General features: G+C 35.0%; 1 protein-coding gene across 2 annotated transcripts; it reads left to right on the top strand.

Annotated features, from left to right (window-relative positions):
• Positions 1–11,570: 11,570 nt before the first annotated feature.
• Positions 11,571–19,698, top strand: LOC136226050 (uncharacterized). 2 transcript variants are annotated; one of them, XM_066014336.1, is made up of 5 exons: positions 11,571–12,126; positions 16,297–17,002; positions 17,332–17,698; positions 18,204–18,583; positions 19,409–19,698. In XM_066014336.1, exons 1-4 carry the CDS (start codon positions 11,862–11,864, stop codon positions 18,252–18,254), a joined length of 1,389 nt encoding a protein of 462 aa, XP_065870408.1. In that variant the 5' UTR covers positions 11,571–11,861; the 3' UTR covers positions 18,255–18,583; positions 19,409–19,698. The 2 variants fall into 2 exon arrangements, with proteins under 2 accessions (XP_065870408.1, XP_065870409.1); XM_066014337.1 differs by having other exon boundaries at positions 11,995–12,130.
• Positions 19,699–25,912: the final 6,214 nt, after the last annotated feature.

Below are 25,912 nucleotides of genomic sequence, written 5' to 3' on the forward strand. Positions count from 1 at the left end.
GATATAATAAAATAACTTACAAAATATCCAATGAAAAAAATTATATAACTTACAAAAAAAATATGTAAGGATCCATTCAAATTCCATTCATTTAACTATAATAAATAGCATTAAAACTAATATAACTAAAAAAAATTATATTTGTATTTAATAGATATAATAAAACAACTTACAAAATATCCCAACGAAAATAAATTATATAACGATAAAAAAATGTAAGGGTTCATTCAAATTCCATTCATTTAACTTTAATAAATAGCATTAAAATCAATACAACTGAAACTTTTTTTTATAACACATTTAATTTTTCGTTGTAATAAATAACACAATATTTAAACATCTAAACTACTGCATAAACCAAATAATATTTTAAAAGAAATACATTCTTATTTCAAATTCATAGATTTATCAAAGATTTTAGAAAGCACGAGATTTTTTTGTTTTTTGAGGAGAGTTAGAATTTGATTGAAAAAACATCGCCAGAAAGTGTAGTAAATATTTTAAATTGCAAGATTATATAGAAAAAAAGATTATACAAGAACAGAAAGGAAGAACCATTGCAAATATGTCAACAGACAATAAATTATGACTTCAACAACTTCCAAATATTATCAAGCAATTATAAAGGTATGTTTGTTAATTTATTTACAATTTGTAAATTTAAATTATTTTAAAACAAAATATTAAATGATATAAAATATATAAAATATTAAAATGTTAAATTTCTGTATAAAAAAACTATCCACCTGCGCAACGCGCGGGCATAATACTAGTTATTAGTAGGACCAAAGCTCAATCAACAATAGCAAAGTGTAACCATAAAATAATTCAACTTTTAAAAAATGGAAGCGTTTTGGATGTTAAGTCAACAATTAATTAGAGATATAAATAAATGTGTTTTAGTTAAAAGAAAAAAATTGAAATACTAATAAATGAAGTCAATGGTGTCGAAACCATTGTACTTGGAAAAGGCACACAGGAAAAAAAAATCACCTGTACTGAAAGTTGTATCTACACACATTATGCATTTTCTTTACTCTATAAAAGATGGAATTATTTACTACATACAAACCCTTTTTGATCAATTGAGCAGCCACAGAAGAAACCTTCACTTGGACATATCCCTCAAAAAAATTAATTGAGCAGCCGAGCAGCCACACATGTTTTTCTATCAATATAGCATAGCACAGACAAAAAATGCAAGCAAAAAACTTAAATAAACAAAAATCACTTTAACAGTATAGAGGGTAATTCAAACTTGTAGACTATCCACCAATATACAACACGTGATCTCTACATTAGGCATGGTTCCATCTTCATCATAGGTAGAACTCTCTTTTCTCCAGGAACCCGCGCCTCTAGAATTAGCATTCACATTTTAAAGAAACATCACCTGAAAAACCAAAATAACCTTAAGATTAATCACCAAATCAACCCATGTTTTAGTGAGAATGCACACATACCATAATGACCATTATCATGAAAAAGACAACTACATTAAGATTAGAAAAACTCAAATACAATATAGTATCACACACCTGCAGAATCCGCACTTTCAGTGATGCTACTCCAGAAGAAAATGAGCCTGGGCGACCATGAGAGCCATGATCTGCAATAAATAGTACATAAACAAAATGATATAATACACCAAATGCATAAAACTATATAAATCTAAAAAATAAGATTCCTGAAATTTGCAATTCTGAATTTAATTGAGACAATAAGAAGTCATAATTAGGGAAATCATAAACCTAAAAACCATTAGAATAATAGATTAGCAAGAAATGAATGCTAGAAAAAAATGTCCCAATATGCATTCCTTTAAGGACCGAATTCTTTCTGCTTCGCCATGGTAAAGCAAAACCATAACATAAACCCCTTTAACTTGACTGAACTTATTCTTCATCCTATTTTATCGTTTCATTAGAATAAAAATAAAAATTCTGCCATTAAAAGGGACAGATTGCATTTGATGAACAGCTAATGATAAAAAAAATCTTCTGATCTATACACAGCTCATCTTCAAAATCGATGCCAAAATAGTTTGGAAAGTCATAATTCAAAAAATCAGATGTAAAATAAAGTGAAATGTAGTTGAATCGGTATGACTTATCGAGATGTAATTAAAGGAAGAAGACAAATAAAGTTGTCCGACCGTAATTTGGAAAAGAACCAAGTAGATCTGCATTTATCTTCATAGTTTATGTGCGCCTGGGGAAGCAGAGTATTGAACCATGAACGACCATAATTTAATGTCCCAATATGCATTCCTTTAAGGACCGAATTCTTTTTGCTTCGCCATGGTAAAGCAAAACCATAACATAAACCCCTTTAACTTGACTGAACTTATTCTTCATCCTATTTTATCGTTTCATTAGAATAAAAATAAAAATTCTGCTATTAAAAGGGACAGATTGCATTTGATGAACAGCTAATGATGAAAATCTTCTTATCTATACACAGCTCATCCTCAAAATCGATGCCAAAATAGTTTGGAAAGTCATAATTCAAAAAATCAGATGTAAAATAAAGTGAAATGCAGTTGAATCGATATGACTTACCGAGATGTAATTAAAGGAAGAAGAAAAATAAACTTGCCTGACCGTAATTTGGAAAAGAACCAGGTAGATCTGTATTTATCTTCATAGTTTATGTGCACCTGAAACTAAAACATACCTCCAAATGCCCTAGACTGTACATCAGAAATGGGAAGAACCTTCTCCATCAAGTTGGCAACAAAAGAAAGAGAAAATAAGAAATGATCATTTAGCACCCTTAAATAGAATATATAAATCAGCCTAAAGCAAAGAAAGAGCTATTACCACCATAGTTCGAGCAGTTGAAACATATAAGGAGAATGAAAATAAAATCTCAATCCAAACTATTGTGAAAATCCATAGCAAATTAATTAAGGTTGTTAAACTGAGTTTTTGGCCAAAAATGGGAAACAAGGAAAGCAGATGCTTGCAAAAATGAACAATTCTTGGCACTGTATATGGATCTGAATGAAGGAGCATGTAGTTTTTATCCTAACTTTATATAGAAGAAGAGAATCATTAAATTTGAAAGAGATGATGGGTGGTTTTATCTACGTGAGGAAAAACAAGAAAACATAGTGGGGTTTATGGATGAAAGAACGTGAGATTAGAGAGAGGAAAAGTGGAGATTGACATTGTGTGGTAGCTTCACTCTAGAAATATAGACAGTTAAGTAATTATCTAACATCTATAAACAATAAAAGTTGTTTAAGTGGATATTTCAAATAAAAGTTGTTTAATTTTAAGAATAATATGTTACGGTCTATTTATTAATTTTTAGAATAAAAGCTGTTTAATTTATCTAAAATCTTTTAAACAGTATAGTATCTAAAAGTTTGATATTACATTAAAAGTTGTTTAACCAATTATATCTAAAAGCTGGATATATTAGAATTGATAAGTATATATATATAAAATGGATATATAATGGCAATTAGAAAACAATATAATCATTAATGGGAAAATACAATAGGATCCAAAAAAAAAAGCAAACATGTTTATTGGATATTACATTAAAAGTTGTTTAAACATTATGTCTTTGGTTATTATGCATTCACGAACAAAGCAAATAAAATCTATATTAAAAACTGTTTCTATTTAATTAAAATACCAATTGAAGACAATGAACTTTAAATTAAACTTAACTATTTCAAAAATAAAAGTTATTCAATAGACACACAAGATAATAAAAACAAAAACATAAACAATAAAGAAATTTCAAATTGTAATATTGTTGAAATCAACAAATGAATTGGAAATTTAAATGATTCAAGTTCAATCTTCGACTTTAATCTTTTTGGAGCTCACTTTTGAGGTTGAAACTACTTTCATCAAATTTTTGAACATGCATCACTCGCTTCTTCTTAGAACTCGTAGGAGTTATTGAATTGTCTACTTCTTGATTATCACCTACACCACTTATTGATTCATGAATTTACAATAAGCATTTCTTTTAACATTTTAATTTTTTTTACAGTGAAATACTTGAATTAAAAACAATTTAATTATTTGCAAATGGTAAAAAATAGGGTAAAAAATTTATTAGTCCCCTAGCTTTTACCTAACACACTGTTCAGTCTCCTTATTTTGAAAAACACATTATAAGGTCTCTATCTTTTGCTAATATTAGCCATTTGGTCCTTTTGTCTAGTTTTTCTAGACTTATAACCGTTATATTTTAGCATACATAGACATATATAAAATAACAGAGTAACATGGTCAACTTGTATTATACTGTGGTTGTCCTAAAAGCTAAGATATGTTCGGTTAAAAATCTAAAAAAATAGATAAAAGGACCACAAGGTTAATATTGGTAAAAGATAGGGACCTTAAAATGAGTTTTTCAAAATAGAGGGATTAAACAGTGTGTTAGGTAAAAACTAGGGGACTAATAAATTATTTACCCTAAAAAATAACATTATTACCTGATTATCTTCTTTTTTGGTCAATTCAGCAATTAATGTGGCATCATCCGATATATTAGCTACTGTCAAAGTTGAGCTTTCATGTTTTAAATTGTAGTCATTAATCTGAATCTTGAAAGCAAATTTATTTTCTAACATCACATTTAATGATTCGGGATATTCTTCATTGGGATTTTCCTCCACATTTTATCTTATTTCATATGTAAAAATATATGATCACAAATTTTTGAAATTTAAAAATGATTATAAGATATAATTGACAAATCTCATCTTTGCTTGCTTTGCACTATGTCATTTTTCCTTTCACATGACACAAGATACATGACAGAGATTTGTTTTCATGTCGTCTGATTATTTTTCGTGAAGTATATTAAAATTCTGTCATCTGAAAGCGTAAGTTTAAATCAGCTCAATTCAAATGTGTCCTTCCGATGACACAACTCTGTCATCTATAAAAAGCGCGCGTTTAAGTCAAAATTTATTTAATCATTAGATATCAGTAGTTATAAATAACTGTCATTGTTTGTGAAAAACAAAAAAGTGGCAATGAAATTTTCACTTACGCGGCCAACGAAAACTTATCGCGCTCAATCTGTTTGACTGAAATTTCAGCTCATATATAAACCCCTCTCTCATTCCAAATCCCTAACTAGGTTTCGCGCAGCTCATCTTCATCTCTCCCACCCCTCTCTTTGGCTATCTCTAGCTGGTTTCTTTCTCACTCGGTCGAAACAAGGTAATGGTAAGCCATATTTACTTCGTTCCTAGATGTATTAAAGTTTCATTGTTCCTTACTATTCCTTTTCCTCATCCGATTTACTCTTGTGTATGTTGATTTCAGCAGCTAGAAACGATATCTATTATATCGTTGAAAAAGTTAGATCTTTGGTCTTTGTCTTTTTTAACCTAGGGAAATATATACTTCGTGATGCTATTGTGGGTGATGCTGACATAGGTAAATATTGCTCTTTTTATTTGCATGGATAGTACATAAGAGTGTTGAAGTATATGGCACGACTGATGGAAGAGATGGTTCCATGCCTACAATATATGGGAAGATTTCTTTAACTTGTTGAGTACATATATTGTTATGTTGGTTGCATGTATGATGTTGTTGTATGCCTTAGTCAGACATGAGTATGTGATAAAGGGTTGTGTATAGGAATTGCCATGAACTGAATTCGTTTGTATATACAATAGTCAGACATAAGTATGTGATAAACAATGGTTGTGTATGTGTATTGCTATAGAGCTTATGGTTGATGTTCTATTTAGGGAGCTAGAACTGACTATGAGTATGTTTATGAACATGCTTAGTGCTACTTGTATATAACTTAATCAGTGAAGTATGGTGATATAGTCAATTGTTGCTATTTGTGTCACTTGAATATACATATATAGCATGTTTTGTGTCACTTGAGTACAGTGAAGCATAGTCATATGGTCATCTAAATCCCCATCACTATGTATCGAGTCACTTGGCTTGGTATGCTTATGGAAAAGCATTCAACATGGTGTTGTTTATGTGTATTGCTATGAAGCTTATGGTTGATGTTCTGTTTAGGGAGCTATAAAACTGACTCTGAGTATGTGTATTAACATGCTTAGTGCTACTTGTATATAACTTAATCAGTGAAGTATGGTGATATAATCAACTGTTGTTATCTGTGTCACCTGAATATACATATATATCATGTTCTGTGTCACTTGAGTACAGTGAAGCATAGTCATATGGTCATCTAAATCTCCATCATTATGTATCGTGTCACTTGGCTTGGTATGCTTATGGAAAAGCATTCAATATGGAGATGAAGTTATATGGTTCTAACACCACAAGTTTATGACTAAGCTTGTGGTGTTAGAACCATACGCTTCATCACCATGCTCACTTTTCATGGAATGTACAATCCAAGTGGCATGTACATAGTAAAAGAGATTCGAGTTTATGGTTGATATTCTGTTTAGGAAACTGGAACTGTTTGGAGCATGTTGCGGTTTGGTTGAGTATTGTGATTGGCCATACTCTTATGCTATGAATGTTCATTGAGTGAAATAATGTTCATGCCTACAGCATATGGGTTGTGTATAGGAATTGTCATGTACTGAATTCGTTTGTATAAAATAGTTAGACATGAGTATGTGATAAACAATGGTTGTGTATGTGTATTGTTATGAAGCTTGCATATATGAAGCATAGTCACCAAGTGAAGCATAGTCATATGGTCAACTAAATCTCCCTCACTATGTATCGTGTCACTTGGCTTGGTATGCTTATGGAAAAGTATTTAACATGGTGATGAAGTTATATGATTCTAACAACATAAGTTTATGACTAAGCTTGTGGTGACATTATCATACACTTCATCACCGTGCTCACTTCATCATGAACTGTACAATCCAAGTGGAAGGTACATAGTAAAGGAGCTTTCAAGTATTATAAACTTCATCACCGTGCTCACTTCATCATTATATCATGTCTACTTTATTTATAGCATGTTATGTGTCCCTTATACATATTGTGATTGGCCATACTCTTATGATATGAATGTTCATTGAGTGAAATAATGATGCAAGGACTGAAATGAGTATGTGTATGAAAGAGATGGTTTCATGCCTACAACATATGGGAAGATATTGCTCTTTTTATTTGCAAGCATAGTAAGAGTGCTGAAGTATATGGTGTTGGGGTTTAGTGTCCTATAGACAATTGTTCTAGGATACAAACTTAATGTAAATGAATTGTTCTTTATATCATTTGTTTAATGAGATATATATTTTATAACTATATAAAGGCAATCCCTTTTAAGCACTAAATAAAGTCTAATAAAAGGAAATCCGTAAGTTTATTTAAAGTGATTATAAAGTGTTCATACAAGCATGAAGTGAGACAAAACTTTATAGTAAACTGATAAACTTAAAACCACCCCAAGTCAAGTGATATGTTTGGGATTGACATATCATTGTTGAGACTTGTATGTAACAATGTCTTCTGTCCGACAGAAAGCTGATCTCACAAGCTTCATATATACAGATATCTGGACAGTTACATAGATCCGATAAAACGTTGTTCATTAGGATTGGGGATCCGATTTGAGATAGCAGGATGGGTAGATTCATCCTTGTCACCTGTTCATCTCATTGGTATTAATAGGTATAACTAATCCTCAGACTCAAAGGAATATTAATTGGTATTCTGGATTACGGAATGTGACGCTTTGACTCTGGTGTAACACGATCCTTAACAGAGATGACTCTGGGGTGTGAACAGTAGATGTTGGGTATCACAGGAAGTGATTGTGGAGTCGTTATATATTGGATTGAGCATTTATCACTCCCGATAAATGGGAGATACATCCATGGATCGTTTGTGGAAGACTCGACTCTAAATCCTTGCAAGGTGATAACTTAAGAGTAGAAATACAGATTTCACTTAACCTATCTATTTGAGTTGACTCGACCTGTACAAGTAAAACGAACGTCTCGCTATATGTGACTTTACATCACCCATAGTCATAAGATTCAGTTCAAGGATGTAGTTGATAAAGGATCGAATTATACTGTAACTAATACGGAAAGGTTAACGACAGAATCAACCTGTCTTCTTATAGCTCTGGGGGAATGATTACGAACTTGCTAAACACATACTCTGTACATCATTCCGTTATGCAAAGATTAAATATAATTCTTTGAAAAAATTAATTTAATAACGTTGCATACGGCTAGAAGCAATAAGAACCTAATGGATCACACATAAGACTTGGAACCTAAGAGAGAGATAAATGTTAAATAATTGATAGAAGCCCAATTGAGCCCAATAAGGCCCATGGACATAAGGGGGTCGAAATTCATGTAGTAATATACATGAATAATTAATTTGATTTTGTTAATCCTAATTAGATTAGGAATATGAATTAAATTAATTAAGAGATAATTAAGTTAGGAGTTTTGATTGGATTAATATACTCCTATTATTATCCAATAAGGTTATTATTATTATCCTTAATATATTAGATATATAGTGAGATAATAATTAGGAATTCGATTCCGAATGGAATTCCTATTCAGTAACCTAATTCTATCTAACTAGGGATTAGATACAAGAGATTATAAATACCCCTTCCCTTGAGATTTTCGAAATCCAAGAAAGCCATACCCTACTGTGATTTTCGAAAATTACCTAGTCCAAGAGAGAGAAAATTCGACACCCATTGTTCGAGGACGAGATTTCTCTACGGCTTCGTTTGATCAATTGATTTTCATCTATTTCTTTTATCCTTGATCTTGTGTTGATTAATTAGAGGCAATCTACTTTGGTTGTTATTCAACGGTTGATTCCAAATTAATCTTCCCGTGTTTTATTTCGTGTTTGGGAACTCGAAGAAGAAAAACAAACAAAAGGGAGAAATTCGTTTTACTATTCCTACATCAGGCCAGTTCACGATTTCGCGGATTTCTGGAGATTGAACCGTCAGATCGTTGCGATATTTGGACATGAGCTTCTAGACATATTCTTTCACGTTTCCACCGAAGGGATTGTCGTTCGGAGGTCTGGAAGGTCTGTTTCGGATAGGGGCAGATTGGTAGACAGTTTCTATCTCTTTTGAAGTTGTGGGCACTTCGTTTGCAACGGTAGATAGAACTTTTATAAGGTATTTCTTCTTATCCTTCTTTATATGAAATAACGGTTAACGGATCTTGTGGTTAAATGGAAATAGGTTAAAAATTTTATATTTCCACTGATATACCTTAACCTAATTTCCAACATATGGAAGAGATGGTTTCATGCCTACAACATATGGAAAGATTTCTTTAACTTGTTGAGTACATGTATTGTTATGTTGGTTGCATGTATGATGTTGTTGTATGCCTTAGTCTGACATGAGTATGTTTATAAAGGGTTGTGTATAGGAATTGCCATGAACTGAATTCATTTGTATGCAATAGTCAGACATGAGTATGTGATAAACAATGGTTGTGTATGTGTATTGCTATGAAGCTTATGGTTGATGTTTTGTTTAGGGAGCTAGAACTGACTATGAGTATGTTTATGAACCTGTTGCTATCTGTGTCACTTGAATGTACATATAGCATGTTATATATCAATTTAGGAATAGACATGTATACACGAATAAGTTGTGTACTTGTTATATAGCATGATTTGTGTCACTTGAATATACATATGTCTACTTGAATAAGTTGTCTACTTTGTATTACAAAAAAAGGATAGCGTGCAAGGGGGGCATGATGATGTGATGTGCGAATAGCAACAAATGAGATTTGGATACTAAACGAACACTAGAGCTGGATGGAGTGGAATACTGGAGGGGCATGGAGCCAACATTGAAGATCAGATTGATTACCAAGTAGATTTGTAATCAGTAATCATTCTGTTCTTCAAGTTTGGCTCTATGCCCATCCAGTAGTCCACACCATCCAGCTCGGTGTTTATTTAGCATCCAAATCTCCTTGCTATTCGCATATCATGCCCCCTTGTACGCTATTCGCACGGCACATCATCATGCCCCCTGCTTGCTATTCGCACATCATCATGCCCCCTACATGCTCTTGAGTCCATCTCCTGGCAGTTGCTACATAACCTGCCCTATTGCTGATGTATTCTCAGCAATTCGCTCTCGGCCAAGAAATGGCCCCTCAATGAAGGGCTCTATCAGCATTCCATAAATATGCCACAGCAGCTAGAAAATGCATAGATAAATTAGACCCCAAACATAGGCAAATCCATAGATTTATAGCATCGTCTTACTGTGGCAATAGGATAAGAATGGCGATCAAGTAGCTGGGGCATAGATACATGCCCCAAAGGATTGATATTAGGATGATAAATTTTGGTCCTGAATATAAGCTGCGAATAATAGTAATGTCATGAGTGTATATGCATATATATGAACTGATTACTATGTGTTAATAAGTTCATGTTCTTACAATTGGAGGTGTGGAGGGGAAATCGACAGGGAAGTCCATATGGACTATGAATACACCTCCTTCGTAAGAGGTGTTTGGAGGGCCCTTCATCACGACAGACCATTGCCGATGGTGACGACCTGCATATATAGCAGCAAGCGTACATGAGTTGATTCATGATCTCCAGATCCTCTCTTATTAACAACATCACCAAAGAAAACGATTAATTTTTTAACTTCAGTTATGACGAGTTGTTCATTGAGGAAATCTAGACTCTCAATATAGTCCGAGTCAATAGACTGGGATGCCAAAAATTATGCAATTGCTTGTCCCTTAATCACTTTCTCCATGATGTATTTAATGTCAAGCTCTAATAATAACAACATCCATCAAAACAATTTTCTAATCAAAGACGAGGTTCAGCAAAGATATTTCATAGAATCAATCTTCAAATTGCTTGAATTCGATAAGATTGTAAATAATGTCTTAGCTTCTTTGTGACTCAAACCATGAGAGTACATGTTTCTTCCACCAAGACACACTGATTTTATATTCCTAACAACTTTGACTCTGATAGTAGATAACATGTCATGCTTTAACTTTAATTCGTTAGTAATATAATTAAAAGCAATATATCAAAATGTCAATATTTAAGTTTGTTAAATACAAATTAATCACACAAAAAAAATTACATAAAATGTTTACTATGTTATTAAAACAGATGTAAACAACTTGTCAAAATGTACGAAACTGATTCTATTTATCAATAAATTTATTTAGAAGATTCAATATAATTAACATCCTAAAAAATTTATGTTAAGTAAAAATAAAATTGATAATGTTAAGGTAAACTTACAATTTGACATGTTAGAGATAATTACGCTTCCTAAACAACGACCTAGTGAAATTTGTACTTTATCCCTTAAATCTAACTAAATTAGTTAAAATCAAGTGCCTAGTTGTCTGAATCTAGAAATACAGATTCTGAGACATAAAAGAAAAAAGGGATCTTGATGTGACAAAATTAGAGATATTTGTCCTGAATTAATCTTGGAAAATGTAAATTGAGGAAAAAAAAAGAAATTGAAAAAGAAGAAAGTTGAAACGTAAATAGTAGCAGTAGAATATTTGCTAAATATGTGATGCCAAAAAGACACGTGCACAAGAATATTACGATGGTGGCCATACGCGCACGCCATCCATCCTCTAACCCTATCTATCTCTTCCCTCTCTTTCTTTCATTCTTTCCCCCTCTCTCTCTATCTCCCCGTAGATGATCAAATCTCCATCCCCAATTTCCAAACCCTAACCCTAATTTTTTCTCATGAAATTCGAGTCTAACGCAACCTCTAAATTCCTACCTAAATTGCATGTTCAAGTAAATCAAGGCATAATTTCATGACTACAATCAATTTGTTATCGACCTCCCCTAAACTCTCACGATTCTCTCTCCGTAACTCTCGTTGTTTATAAATCTATGGAGGGCTCTGTGGTGGAGGATCTCGGAGCCCCTGAGTCATGGGAGGTGGCCGATTTGGACCATACCATGAGCCGTTTGATGCTCAAGGATTCAAACAGAGACCCCAAACAATCTCCTCTTGAGCCTTCATCCGATCATTCGGTTTGGACTGGGTCCTTAGCTTCTGGTTCAGGTTGTGTCGAAAAGGTGCCTGACGATATTCTTAATCAGGTCGATCAGTTCCTTCCTGAAGCCTTACAGAATCCTCGTGAGCGGCTTTCCAGTAGGTTTCTTTCTCTCTCTCTCTCTCTCTCTCTCTCTTTTTCTCATTATGCACATAGTCATTATAATCTAGCTGCACTATATTTCCTTATTCGATGGATAATTTTGTTTAATATGTTATTTGTCATAATTTTTGCGATGTTCTTTTGTTGTTCAATTGTGTGGTTTGATAGCAGTTTGTGCACTTGGAAGTGACAAGTCCACCTATCTCTTTGAGGTGAGACAACAGTTGGGATCCATAAATTTAAGGCTGGTGATTAAATTAGTTAGCTTTCTATGAAGCTAAACTTCTTTCTTTTTTTTCCATGTAATTAGCAAGATGATGGTAAGAGTTATTTGGCACCAAGGGATTGCCATTCTAACGAACTAAAACTGATTTCTCATTTTAGAAGTAGCCAAGGCAAAAAAAAAAAAAAAAAAGAGACTGACGCCTTTGCCATTATCTGAGACCAATTTTCTCATAATTCTTCAAGACATTTGCAGTTTGTCTAGCAGCCTTTTTGTCTTTTGGGCCCATTCTTTAATCAAATCAAATTCTTGAAGGAGCCAACATATAATACAGAGATAAAGCCTTAATAACAGTAATGGTAGTCTGCTTACGTAGCAGTTTATTTGAATTTTGATTTGTTGGCTGTCTTATGTTGGCTTTTAAGTTTTTTAAGGGGCAGTTTATTGAGTAACTTTGTAGAAGATTGGACTGTCCCTCATTCATCTACTTCAAAAATTGACAGTAAAGCTGTTCTTTTCCTAGGGTGACTCATGAGTTAGTGTGCAAGACCAATTGCTAGGCTCTCCTCTTTGGAAGATGCCTCTGGAACTTACTTTTTATCAGGGAAGGAGAGGTCATTTATGCCCAATTTTCATCTTTCGAGCCTTTGCTCTTGCATATAATAATAAGAGGTCCAGTCAATCAGGTCTTCTTCTGCCTGTCTGACATGCTTAGAAAGGTAACGGAGGGAAGTAGTAAGGTGATTATGCCTTTGCTTGTGTGCCCACGGGTCATTTCCCTTGGGATGGTAATTTCCTGTTGAGATACCTGACTCGCTAGTTCGGTGTCTTCGCGATTTCTCCTTAGTGATAAGGTGTCTTAAAATGTTATGGCAGGGATAGTCGCTGCCTTTACTGATTAGCTATGTGCGAGTCCATAATATGGGAATCACTCGTTATTTAGATATCCCGCTTTACTGAGGCTGAACTGCTGACTCTAGAAATTTCTTCTAAAGTTAAGAGTAACGGCCGAGCTTTTTCCTTAGTCACATTCACTTTTGGGGACTTACTTGAAAGAATAAGAGTGGGAATAGCAACCTAAGGTTGACTTATTTGATGTTTTGTCTCGTCTAGCTGCATTTCCCGGTAGATTGAACACCAAATCTTCATCCGAATCTGATCGGATCCCGAAGGAATAAGTCTTTCGGGCTCTGTCTTCACTCAACATCCTGAGACTTCCCTAGGTTCTTTTGGCAGATTTGAACCCTTCCCCCCGACCGAGCAGTCGCTTTCCTACCTAAGCTAAGTGCTAAGCTAGCTCACTTTCTTTTAGTCACGACTTCCAGGTCCTTTTGTGAATGAGCGGACTCGGCTAGCTCGTAACCCGGTCCAAACCCAAAGGACAATATCCGCAGATTTGTTTATTTCCAGCTTTGAATGAGCAAAGGCCTTCTTCAGGAATGGAAGCGAGGGACGAAGGAACAGCCAAAACCATCACTAACGGTAAAGAGTTCTCGCCTCTCTTCTCTTCCTCGATGGTACCATCCATTCCAGTGTGGTGGGATTCTGTTCAACAAGATCAAAGACTAGTTTCTGCCCAAGGGGTCCTGGAACCCCTACTTGATTAAGAGGGACTGCTTCCAGGCTCCCTTACCACCACAAAGAACTTGAAAGGAAACAAAAGGATCCATAAGCAGTGACAATTGAGGGGAGTTTTGACTGCGCTGCGGAGGAGAGGAGAAAAAACAGCACGTCCAAACAATTGCTTTGTCAATGAAGGATTACCGCTGGTAATCCGTTGGTAATCCGTCTTTTTGTTGTTGGACGGTAATTTTTTTTTTCTTTTTTGAACTCCTTTCCTAATGTTTTGTTTGGGAAATAACTGAGGTGAACGCATAGTGCTCCGAGGGCGGAGTTAGCGGTTCAAAACCAGCCGTCCTAGTCCTGGACAATGGAGCATCAGAATCGGCATAAGCTCGGGTTGTTGGATCGGGCCCCTGGCCCATCTTTGAATGATGAGACTGGTATGCTCAGCTGATTACAAGAAGAAAATCCCCTTTTTTCCCAGCTCGGCTTCGCATTTTGCTTTCAAAGTGAGCTCCGGCCCTCCGGGAGAAAAACCAGGGCAACAAATGTCGAGCACAGGGATGATGTTCTGTCTCTTTTGTTGGAATCCCTGAAAGTGATATATAAATGTGACACTTTTGCTCCCGTGATGACTGATTCTTCAGTTAATCAGCAACAGCTTGTTTTGTTTACTCTGCATCGCTGCTTTTTTTTTTTTTTAATCCTCTATAATTTGCATCATGTGCCTGTCATAAAAAAGAGTACGAAGTACTTGACACTTAATTTTTAATAGTCATTTACTCAATTTCCTTCAAAGAGAGGTTACTTCCGGTTTGTTTGGTAGTTTGTTTCGGCTTTTTATTTTTAGCTCTCAGTTATTGGAGATGAACCCCGGAAGACAAGTTGATGAAACAGAAAAAAAGCTTTTTTTAGTTCAGCTGACAGCATGACATTCTTTTCATTTAATCAATAAAATAATGAAGATAAATAACTCCTGCTGACAAAGTCTTAATTTGTGGGTGAGTCCAGATATTCTACCAAGCAGCCATTTGTTTTTTCTCATTCTGATTGACATATAAAATCTATGAAGCGCCGACTTTTCCCGGGGGTCGGAGTGGTGGTGTCAGACTCGCTGGGGACTCGGCTGGATTCGCACCCAACCCGGCAAAAGCGTGTCCCCGGCTTTTTTTTAACTAAAAATAAGACACGGAAGGACTCGGCTGGATCGGCATTCATAAGTTTAGGGGTTTTTTAAAAGAAATTTAAATACCAAACCTTGTGTCTGTTTAGTTTGGAACGTGCGATCAATATCAATTTACCAAACCTAATCTTTTCTCCTTCTTCACTGCCATTCATCAGGCAGGTGTGATACCGATTGATTCTCTTCTCTCCTTCACTGTGATTACATGACTGCTGCAGTAATTTCTCTAATTCGACTGCTACTCTTTCTTTCTCTAACTCTAATGCGACTGCTACTCTTTTCTTTTCTTTCTTTTTGAAGAAGATGCTACTCTTTTAGTTGGTGTTTGGGTGGCTATTCTTGGGTTTGAAAAAACTGTAATTGTTTTAGTTGGTGTTTCAGTGGTTATTGTTGGGTTAGTAGATTTTTTTTTTTTGTTATTATTGGGTTTTAGTGGTTATTTATGTTTTTTATATATTTCTATATGTAATTAATTATATAAAAATTTGCCGTGTCCCGCCTCACCGTGTCTTATATTTTTCTAAAATGCCATTTGCCTCACCTGCACCGGTGTCTGCACCCTAGTCGGTGCTTCATAGTATAAAATAAATATTACTTTACATCCCTTGAGAAACCAACGGCTACAGGTTAAAATAAAGCTCATACCTTGGTGATCCTGCGTTTTCCACTTCAATTGCTTTATTTGTGATCATACATTTTCTGCATTCAGCAGCTGAGCCATCCCTAAGTTATTTTTTCAGGTCCATAATTAGCTCGAAATCTCAATATGGATCAAAATAAGAATTTCATGGCTCAATGTGACTACTGAAGTTTTGAATAAAAAAATAGAAAGTTTTGGGGGCTTAAGTTTTTGGCTTTTTCTCAAGTTCAAATTTCATTTTTTTTGCCAAGAGTATCTAGTTTGCTCCATTTAAAGTTGGGCAGTGCCAAAAATATTTATCCTTTTTCCCTGATGATTTGGAAGCATAAGGATGTGTAATTATTATGTTTTGTTTTAATTTAGGCAGTATTAAGAAAATTACTGTTATTGCTAATTGGGCAGCTAAATCATATCATGTATTTCTTCATCATCATGTCATCTGAAATCGTTGTGTCTATCATGTTGATTTTCAAAAAAATGTAGGTCAAGGTTTAGTTATTATGTTATTTTCTCTCTTTTCTTCTTGCAAGTATTTATCAGTGATTATTTTTTTGCAGTTTTGAGAATGGAGCAAGATGTTGAAAAGTTTATTCAGGATCCAACACAGCAACAATTGGAATTTCAGCAGTTGCCTACTTCATATTTACGCTTGGCTGCTCACCGTGTGGCACAGCATTACTCGTTGCAGTCAATGGTTTTGTTAGACAATAATTTACCTGATGGTTCAGGCTCTAGAATTATTGTACGCAAGACTTCTGAGTGTAGGTTGCCTATAATTCGCTTGGCGGACATCCCTGTAACTTTGCCATCAGAGGAAAGTGGCGGCCTTAAAGTTGCTATTAAACAAAGGCCTCAAAAGCGGCCTCAAATTATTAACAATTCAAATTCAAATTCCTCGAAGGCAAATAGTTCCAAAAGTGTGGAGGAAAGAAAAGAAGAATACAACAGGGCACGGGCCCGGATATTTAACTCTAATAGTTTTAGCATCCCTGCTGGTGCAAAACCAGAAAGTGAACTAAGATTGCAGGATGTTACCCAGCATGGTTTATTTGGTACGTCGAGGACAGAGGAAAAATCTATTCCAGGGAATTCAGATATAAATTCAAGTAGAGGTTCTATTGAATCTTCTGCAGGTAGCAATCGATTAGCTAAAACTAGGACAGAGAAGGAACCAGTTAGGTACAGACCAAATAACAGGGTGGCCATCTTTCGAGATCGTGAAATTGATAGGAAAGACCCTGACTATGACCGGAGCTATGACAGGTATTATGGTCAATTCTGATGTATCAACTGTTCTCCCTATCATTTCGTAAGAAAGATATTATGTAATAGTAGGATAAACATAACTTCTATCTGCACGTTTATGATTTGGCAAAGTGGAAGAGAAAAAGATGCTCTATCTAGAGAGAGAGAGTATATATATGTTAATGGTTTGGTGCATTCTGAAACATGAATAATGAAACTTGATAGTTACAAATCGCTTCATATCTAGATTTTTAAAACTGATGTCTTGGCTCTGATATTATTGTGTTCAAGCTTTAGGGAGTTTAGTTCCCTTTTCTTAATAGCTATATAATAAGGCTTGTATCCAGGTATATGCAAAGGTTTGATCCCGGGTTTGGATTCAATGGAGGACCTTACACTATGCAGCCAATGTACACTCCTGCAGTGAACTACAACACTGAATTTCCACAGCTTGGCTCTAGTCACAGACCACAGATGTCCGCTGAACACCAACCTCGGCCACTTCCCCAACATATACCTGTGCCTTGGGCTGCCCCATCAACCCCTTCTGGAATTGGTTATGGTCATCCAGAAACAATGATGCCACCATTCAATCCAAATCATGTTGGTGCACGCTCCACATCTGCCATCTATCTGCACTCGTCTCAATATCCTTGTCAGCGTCCAGGAATACCTTTTCTCCATTCTCATGAACATGTTCAGCCTTTTCCACAGGTACTAACAGGAAGGCTACTTGCTTTTCCTTTAAATTATTGAACATTGCACACTGATCCTTCTGTTGTTGCATTTGGCGGCCATCTATGACCTACACCCAAGTTTCCAGGATAACCAATGTGTTGCAACTAATATCTTGATCTATGTTTGCACATGGATTTCTTTTTCTCTTTTCTTTTCTTTTCTGTTCTGTTGATGTTATTGAGTAGCATTTTTCTCATGATATATAATTAACCTCAGCTTGGAACATGAGTTGCTCATTGAAGAGAAAATGTTGAATAAGTAACTTTAATTGTAAATCTTTTAGTCCCTGCATGAGACTCCTTTTCAAAGAAAAAAAAAAGACAAATAAAGGGTTATAATGTATCTTGCTGGTTAATTAGATAGGGAAATGGTGTAAAACTATTGGAATGATTCATCGTCATCTTGTTTTAATGTGATTCCTGTTTGTTTGGTACTCATTTGACTGATGGATTTGGAAATTGTCAATTTTGTTCTTCTACAGTCTCATCAACAGCAACCTGAGACAAGTTTTGGTATAGCCCGGCCCCGTTGAGGGGCTTGGGCCATGCCTGCACCCTGCCATCATGGAAATGTGATCAGAATTTGGGCTGATACAGCTTCACATCATGTAGCAACTTGCAGGAGTGCAGGCATAACGTCCCGAGTTGGATGGTGGTGGACACATTGTGTTATGATCCATTCCGCCCCATCTCGGTGCCAATTGTAGCTTCTTCCACATTAAATGGAGGATGGAGAAGCACAATAGCTCGGCGGATCAGTAGTGGGAATGATTGAGAGCTGCGTTTTACAACTGATAATGATGAAGAATGGAATTAGGACAAGAATACATAGCTACAGATGTGTGTTCTCTTTCTGGCGAAGGTCTGTTCTTGTTCCTCAACTCTACTTTTTGATTATCATTCCATTTGTTGCCAATATTGAGATTATTTATTTAATAATGCCAGTGAGTAAAAACTATAAATCCAAACTGGACGTGAAGGTTGGTAATTGAATTGCTTAGTTTTCCATGATCTAAAGCAAATATGTAAATGTCTGATTTAACCATTCAAAAGCCTGGACTGTTAAGGTGCGCTTGGTGAAAAAGTTAGTTCAGGGCAACTGTAGTGGTAGACTTAATGAGTTGATTGGAGGCACTGTATAGTAACAGTAGAACACAGTGAAGGTGGGATCTGGAGCAGTGTGGCAATGGAAGCATTGGAGTTCAAAAGTGCTTGCTATAATTCGCTCTTTTATTTTTAGGGTCAAGGTTAAAAAAAATATCCCTAATTTATATGGGAAAGCACAATTAAATCCTTATCATTTTTTATGGTGCAAACTCCAATTATTTCTGTCATAGTATTTGTTCATTTTCTAGTAAATATGGATAAAATTTAGTAATTTAATGAAATTTCTCGTGTTGGAACTCATTGAAAAATCGCAAAATTGTGGTATTCCACCATCGAGAATATTAAGTGTTTAATTGTGCTTGCCGAAATATGTTATATGGGCATACATTGAGGCAAAATTGGACATTAACCCATGTTTTAAACATGAAACATGGCTTATCCAAGCTCGACTCCTCAACTGTATTTTATTTTCTTTCTGAATCAAGAAATTGAAAGCATTGTGCAGATATGTTTCTCTAGTTATTCTCTTATAAATTTGTTGTTGAAAATAACAACGGTGGTCCTTCTTCCCCTTTTTCAGGTAGCAGCATGAAGAAGTGAAGGAAAAGTAGTTGAAGCTGGTGTTTTGTTTTGTAATATGATGGTTGTAGCAGCAGCTTAAGCTCAGATGTGCATTACAAGAACATATGTAATAGAAAGCTCTCTCTCTCTGTTCATCCCCCTCCACAATGCATTGAAAGGGTTCCTTGTCAGTACAAATAATGAAAATGGGGTATTGTGAATTATAAGAATGTCTTGTGGGATTGTAATTATGTTATCTTCTTTCTAATCACTATCGGCAATCTGGAGTGTTAGTGCACGTTTGACGTTTTTCCCGACTCTAAAGCAGTTTTCCCATTAAAAAAAGCAAATTTTTTTTTATAAATGTAAAGTTGTTTTTCTTCAGCTTTTAAGAATAGTTATGATTTGTACTTTTTGGGAAAAGAAGTTTTCACACTTCAGCAAGATAATTGGTTTTGTTTGTTTGTTGAAAGATATTGTTTTGGAAAATATTGTAGAAAATATTTGTGGTGAAAAATAAAATGGTTTTCGGTGTTCGGCTGAAAAATGAGATAGTAAAAAAAGTGAGAACCATAAGTTTTTAGTTTATTTAGTATAATATTTACTCCTCTCACAAAAAATGATCTCAAAATTATAATGTTGAATTAAAGTTTTTTGATTTTGAAATTGTGTGATCATTTTAATTTTGAGATCTTTGTTTTTAGAAAAGCGAAAAACTTCAATTATCTCCCGGTCACAAACCAAAATTACAGGTATCAGTTTGATAAAAATGGAAAGCATTGTCTTTTTACTTTATTTGATTAATTTAAAATTTAATGTTAAATTGTTTTGCTAAGTAAACAAAATGTATTACGTTTTGGTAAACAAATGGGGCTTTGATATGAATATAATTTTCTGGGCAAAAATAGTTATATTAGTTTTTATAAATAGTTACTAATTTTCAATCTGTTTTAACTATTAACCTTTTATCATGTATATACTTGTGTTGGCTATAGGAATGACATATTGTATACCAAACTGATTCTTATTTCAAATTGGATTCTAACGGTTTTCTTCAAAAGTGTTTATTGGTTCTAAAGTTCAGTGGTCACGAGTGTAATAAAGTGTAAAGTTCAGTAATTTTTAGGGAAAATTACACCGAAATTCATCTTTCAAAAACTATTTATAACTATGTCAAGTCATAATTTTGAATTATGTCAAACTAGTAAAATCAGTACTTTTAATATATTTGAATGGTTAGAATTTATAAATTAGAAGTTTAGAATACATCTTTTAGGGTTTATGATTTATGAATTGGAGTTTAGATTTTTTTAAATTATGGTGTAAAATCATAATATATAAAGAATAATAACATATTAAGAATTAAGTTTGGTGATACGACTTAATTGATCTTTTGTACTTAACTATGATATTCATGTATTTGACCCTAATTTTTATTTTACATTTTGAAATTCAATGATCTTACCATGAAAATCAGTTTTCATGGGTGCGGTTTACCCTTTTGATTGAATGATACAATATTTTTCTAAAATTTGATAATTTTGTACATTCTTTACCAGTGAAAAATAATCTTATTTTTTTTGTTATGTTTAAACCTGGTAATAATTGAAAAAGATAAAAAAAAAAGCACAATATATTATATAAACATCTTAAGGGAAAAAAGAATAATACAAAATATTACATATGTTTATGAGGTACGTGGACCAAACTCAGCATGCCCACCATTACAAAGCAGGTCCTTTTCTAAATCAGATTACTAGTGTCCGATTGGGTGTTGTTGTCCTAAAATGTGAACACTAGCAAGGACACTAGGTACAAGTAATAAAATGATAAGTAAGATATCGTCTCTATGAGAATAGAACAAGTGAATATAATTACTTAAAAGGATGAGCACATTCAAGTTTAAAGAGTAACCATTCACTTAAATTGAGCTAGTGTTTGATTTGACAAAATAAAATAATAAAGCAAGTTGAAAAGAAGTTTTACTTTCAGATTTGAGAAGAACATGCACACATCATGCACATAAATGATAGTGAACATGTACTTCATGTTGAAACACATTTCCACATGATTTTGATTTGACAAAATTATTTAAGTTAATCCATGATTAAAGGACAATTAAATTTAAGTGCTTTGATTTAATTGTACTAATATGTTTGTTCAATATTGAGTATAAATATAAATGCAAATGGAAATAAAAAGTAAGACAAAACGAAGTCAGCATGAGAATACAGCACAAGCTGAGTGGAGTGTAACTCAGCGTGACAGAAGATAAGTCATCTTCAGAACAGAAGCTTAAAGATCAAGCTAATCAACGAAGCTGAGTGGAACAGAACTCAGTATTAAAAGTAGAGAAGTCTTCTTGGGAACTATATCTTGCAGAACGAAGCTGACCATGAAAGCTAAGTAAAAGAGAACTCAGTATCTGAATTGGCAATAATCAAAGACAACGACTATCAAAAAGTCAAGCTGAGTAATCCTCAGGACAGCGCGAATGATCCGTTTACTAAAAGACAAGATCCGACAACTGTCTGCACTAGGGATGGCAACGGGTAGTGTACCCGTGGGTACCCGACACTACCCGACCCTAATGGGACTACCCGTACCCTGTATAAAAGGGTATGAGACGGGTATGGGATCAAAATCATTACCCGTTAGGGTAATGGGACGGGTATGGGAATACCCCCTAGGGTACCCGGTACCTGTTACCCGTCATAAAAAAAATTATATTAATAAATATCATTGTTTTTTAGATGTAAGATATGAAATTTAAACCCCAACCATTTATTTTTCAACAATTGAGTGATACCACTAAGCTACTTTATTCTTATTAATTAAGGTTCAATTTATTAAATTTTTAGATTGATGATTTATTAAATTTATAGTTTGTTAAATTTGTAATATTTTTTATTTATTTATTGATTCTTAACGGGTAAGGGTACCCGCGGGTACCCGCAAATTAAATGGGAAGGGTATGAGATGCAAAAAGTATACCCGTTAGGGTAATGAGACGGGTACGGGTAATTAAAAAATAAAAGGGTAAGGGTTTGGGAATGGCATTACCCGCGGGTACCCTACCCGTTGCCATCCCTAGTCTGCACCAATAATAGAAACCTTGGAATTACGCAAAAGCCAATTTCGAGATGCATGGGTCAACTGTTCTTTTGCTAAAATACGAACTGGCACAAAAAGACGAAACCTGCAGGAAGAAGACAAACCTGACGACTGCGGAATTCAGACGACAGGATTGGCCTGCAAATCTGAAGCTGACCAGAACATGTCTCAAGATAAAGCCGTTTGAATCCAACGGATAACTCTAGATTCAAATCATTAGGCTTCAGACTTCAACTATAAAAGGACAAGTTCATTCTTGGATCCTTTGCCGATTGTGAAAACAAAAAGAGAATAAGAGCATACATACAAAAGCACATCAATACAAGAAAGAGATCTTACACCAAATTTCTATTCCTGTAAAAGCTAGATTGATTTTGTAATCATCTAAAGTGTTCTTCATCTGAAAAGAACAAATATGTATCAATTGTAATAGTTGAGAGAGTGGTCTGAGTACTCGGTTTGGTACTCAGTGGTAGAGAAAATCTAAGTGCTGGGTTGTAGCGCTTAGTGGAGTTGAGTAGACGAATAGAGGACGGTACTCTTGCATATTCAACTGCCTTGTAAACGGTTTGTGCTCTACCTTTAAAGAGCTTAGTATTGGATTTAAAAAGCCTGGAGGGATTCTGGGGACTGGAAGTAGGCGGAGAGGCCGAACCAGGATAAGTCGTGCTGAGTAATTTCTAACTCTCTTTCAATATATATTTGTATGTGTTGCTTGCTATATTTACTCAGTATATAAATTTCTTAAGCTGACACTGAGTAAATCAGAGTGCTGAGGAAGCTGACTACAAAAGTGTCATTTTCCAACTCACAAGTAAAACAGTTCTAGTCAGTATCTGACTAAAGGCGTCTTACGCCTCACTCGGCCGCGCTGACCAAAGCTGAGTTGCGAAACTCAAAGAATTAAATTAAATCAGCGCAATTAAAGCGAAAAAGTTACATTAGTTCCTAACCCCCCCTTTTGGAACTAATCACAATGGACCAACAAGTGGTATCAGAGCCAAATAGCTCACTACTCAAAGATTTAACAATCTTGAGCTGATCCCGATAAATGGCTGAGAACAGCACTCGTTTCCTTCCCGGGAGCCAATTTAAGTGCTTTATTTTAATTGTACTAATCCGTTTGTTCAATGTTGAGTATGAATATAAATAAAGATAAATATTAAAAGAAAGACAAGAAGAAGTCAGGTCAGCATAGAAGCCTAAAGTATCAAGCTGAGTGGAATCAAACTTAGCATCAAAAGACAAAGGCATAATCGCCAACAACAAACTGTCTCACAAAGCTGAGCTGACTAAAATTATACTCAGCTTGGAAATTGCCGATGACAATGATTTACGCAGTAGAAGCTGAGTGATTCTTCAGGACAGCATGAAAAAGTCGTTTGCTAAAAGACAATGATTACCGCCCCTCTGAACCAATAATTGAATCCTTGGAAATACGCAGAAGACACATTCCGAGATGTATGGGTCAATGGATTATTGGTAAAGGACAACTGGCATAAAAAGACAAGCCAGACCGAAGAAGACAAGCCTGACGCAAGAAGACAAGCCTGACGTCTGAAGGAATGCAGAGGAAGGGAATGACCGGAACAGTCTGAAGCTGACCAGAATCTGTCCCCTAAAAGAGCCGTTTTAACATCAACGGCTACATCATTTCAAAATGATCCATCGCAGATTTTCCCTATTTAAGGACAATCAAACTTCTTGGATCATTTGCCGAACTACAAAAAGAAAAATACAAGAAAGAAAAGATACAAAAGCACTTAGATACAAAAAGAGATCTTTCACCCATCTTCTATTCTTTGTGTAAATGCTAGAGTGATTACTTGTAATCTTCTAAAGTGTTCTTTATTTGAAAAGGAACAAGTGTTTATCAATTGTAAGATTGAGAGTGTTGTGCTGAGTGTTTGGTTGTAAACATTCAGTGGTAGAGAAATCTAGGTGCTGGGTTGTAGCACTTAGTAGGAGTTGAGTAGACGAATAGAGGAAGGTACTCTTGCATATTCAACTGCCTTGTAATTGGTTTGTGCTCTACCTTTAAAGAGCTCAGTATTGGATTCTAAAAGCCCGGAAGACTCTGGGGACTGGACGTAGGCAGAGAGGCCGAACCAGGATAAGTGATACTGAGTAATCTCTAAACTCTCTCTCAATATATATATGTGCATGTGTTGTGTGTGAAGTTTACTCAGCATATAAAATTGTTTAAAGTTGACTCTGAGTAATTTCAAGTGCTGAGTTAGAAGCTGACCTCCAAGAGTGTCAATATCTAACTTATAAATAAAACAGCTTTAGTCAATATCCAGCCAAAGCTGTCTTATAGCATATCTGGCCAAGCTGACCAAAAGCTGAGTTGACAAACTCGCAAAATAACTAAGTCAGCATACAATTAAACGAAAAAGTTATATTAGTTCCTAACCCCCCCTTGGAACTAATCACACGGGACCAACAAAACTGAGTTCGAGATGTCTATGATGGGTGAACTCAACTTCTTCCTTGGTTTACAAATCAAGCAAGGGAAGAACGACATCTCATTAGTCAGTCTAAGTACGCCAAAGAAATGTTAAAGAAATTCGATATGGAAGAATGCAAGTCCATATCAACCCCAATGGGTACTGACACTGTCTTTTGTTCTGACGAGAAAGGTAAGTCAGTAGACAACAAGTTATATCGAGGTATGATAGGCTCTCTACTTTATCTTACTGCTAGTAGACCTGACATTCAGTACTCAGTATGTTATTGCACAAGATATCAAGCTAACCCCAGAGAATCTCATCTTATAGCTGTAAAAAGAATTTTCAGATATTTGCAGAGCTCAGTTAATGCAGGTTTATGGTATCCAAATACAAATGACTTCACACTCATTGGATACACTGATGCTGACTATGGACGAGATAAGCTAGAACGTAAGAGCACTTCAGGAGGATGTCACTTCCTAGGAAGTTGTCTAGTATCTTGGTTCAGTAAGAAACAATCGTCAGTGGCCCTGTCTACAACTGAAGCTGAGTACATTGCTGCTGGAAGCTGTGTGGCCCGGGTCCTATGGATTAAGCAACAGCTAGAGGATTATGGAGTCAAAACGGAAACAATAGAGGTCAAATGTGACAACAAGAGTGCCATTGACCTATCCAAAAATCCAATCCAACACAGCAGAATGAAGCATGTCAGCATAAGGCATCACTTCATCAGAGATCACGTACTCAAGGGTGAGATCAAGCTGACTTATGTTCCAATAGATGAACAGCTTGCGGATATCTTTACGAAGCCTCTAGCTTGTGAGCAATTCAACATACTAAGGGAAGCTATCGGTATGTCTAATCCTCTTCAATGAAATTCTTTGTTTAAATTGAATGATGAGTGATTACCATGCTGAGTAATTTGTGCTAAATTAGTAGCTATTGCATGCTAAGTA

The sequence above is a fragment of the Euphorbia lathyris genome, chromosome 4 (assembly GCF_963576675.1).
Source record: "Euphorbia lathyris chromosome 4, ddEupLath1.1, whole genome shotgun sequence".
Taxonomy (NCBI): Eukaryota; Viridiplantae; Streptophyta; class Magnoliopsida; order Malpighiales; family Euphorbiaceae; genus Euphorbia; species Euphorbia lathyris.

Coding starts and splice junctions, on each gene's coding strand:
- LOC136226050 (XM_066014336.1), top strand. CDS start 11,862: ATGGAGGGCTCTGTGGTGGAGGATCTCGGAGCCCCTGAGTCATGGGAG. Junction 12,127..16,296: donor TCCTCGTGAGCGGCTTTCCA/GTAGGTTTCTTT, acceptor ATTTTTTTGCAG/TTTTGAGAATGGAGCAAGAT. Junction 17,003..17,331: donor TATGACCGGAGCTATGACAG/GTATTATGGTCA, acceptor GCTTGTATCCAG/GTATATGCAAAGGTTTGATC.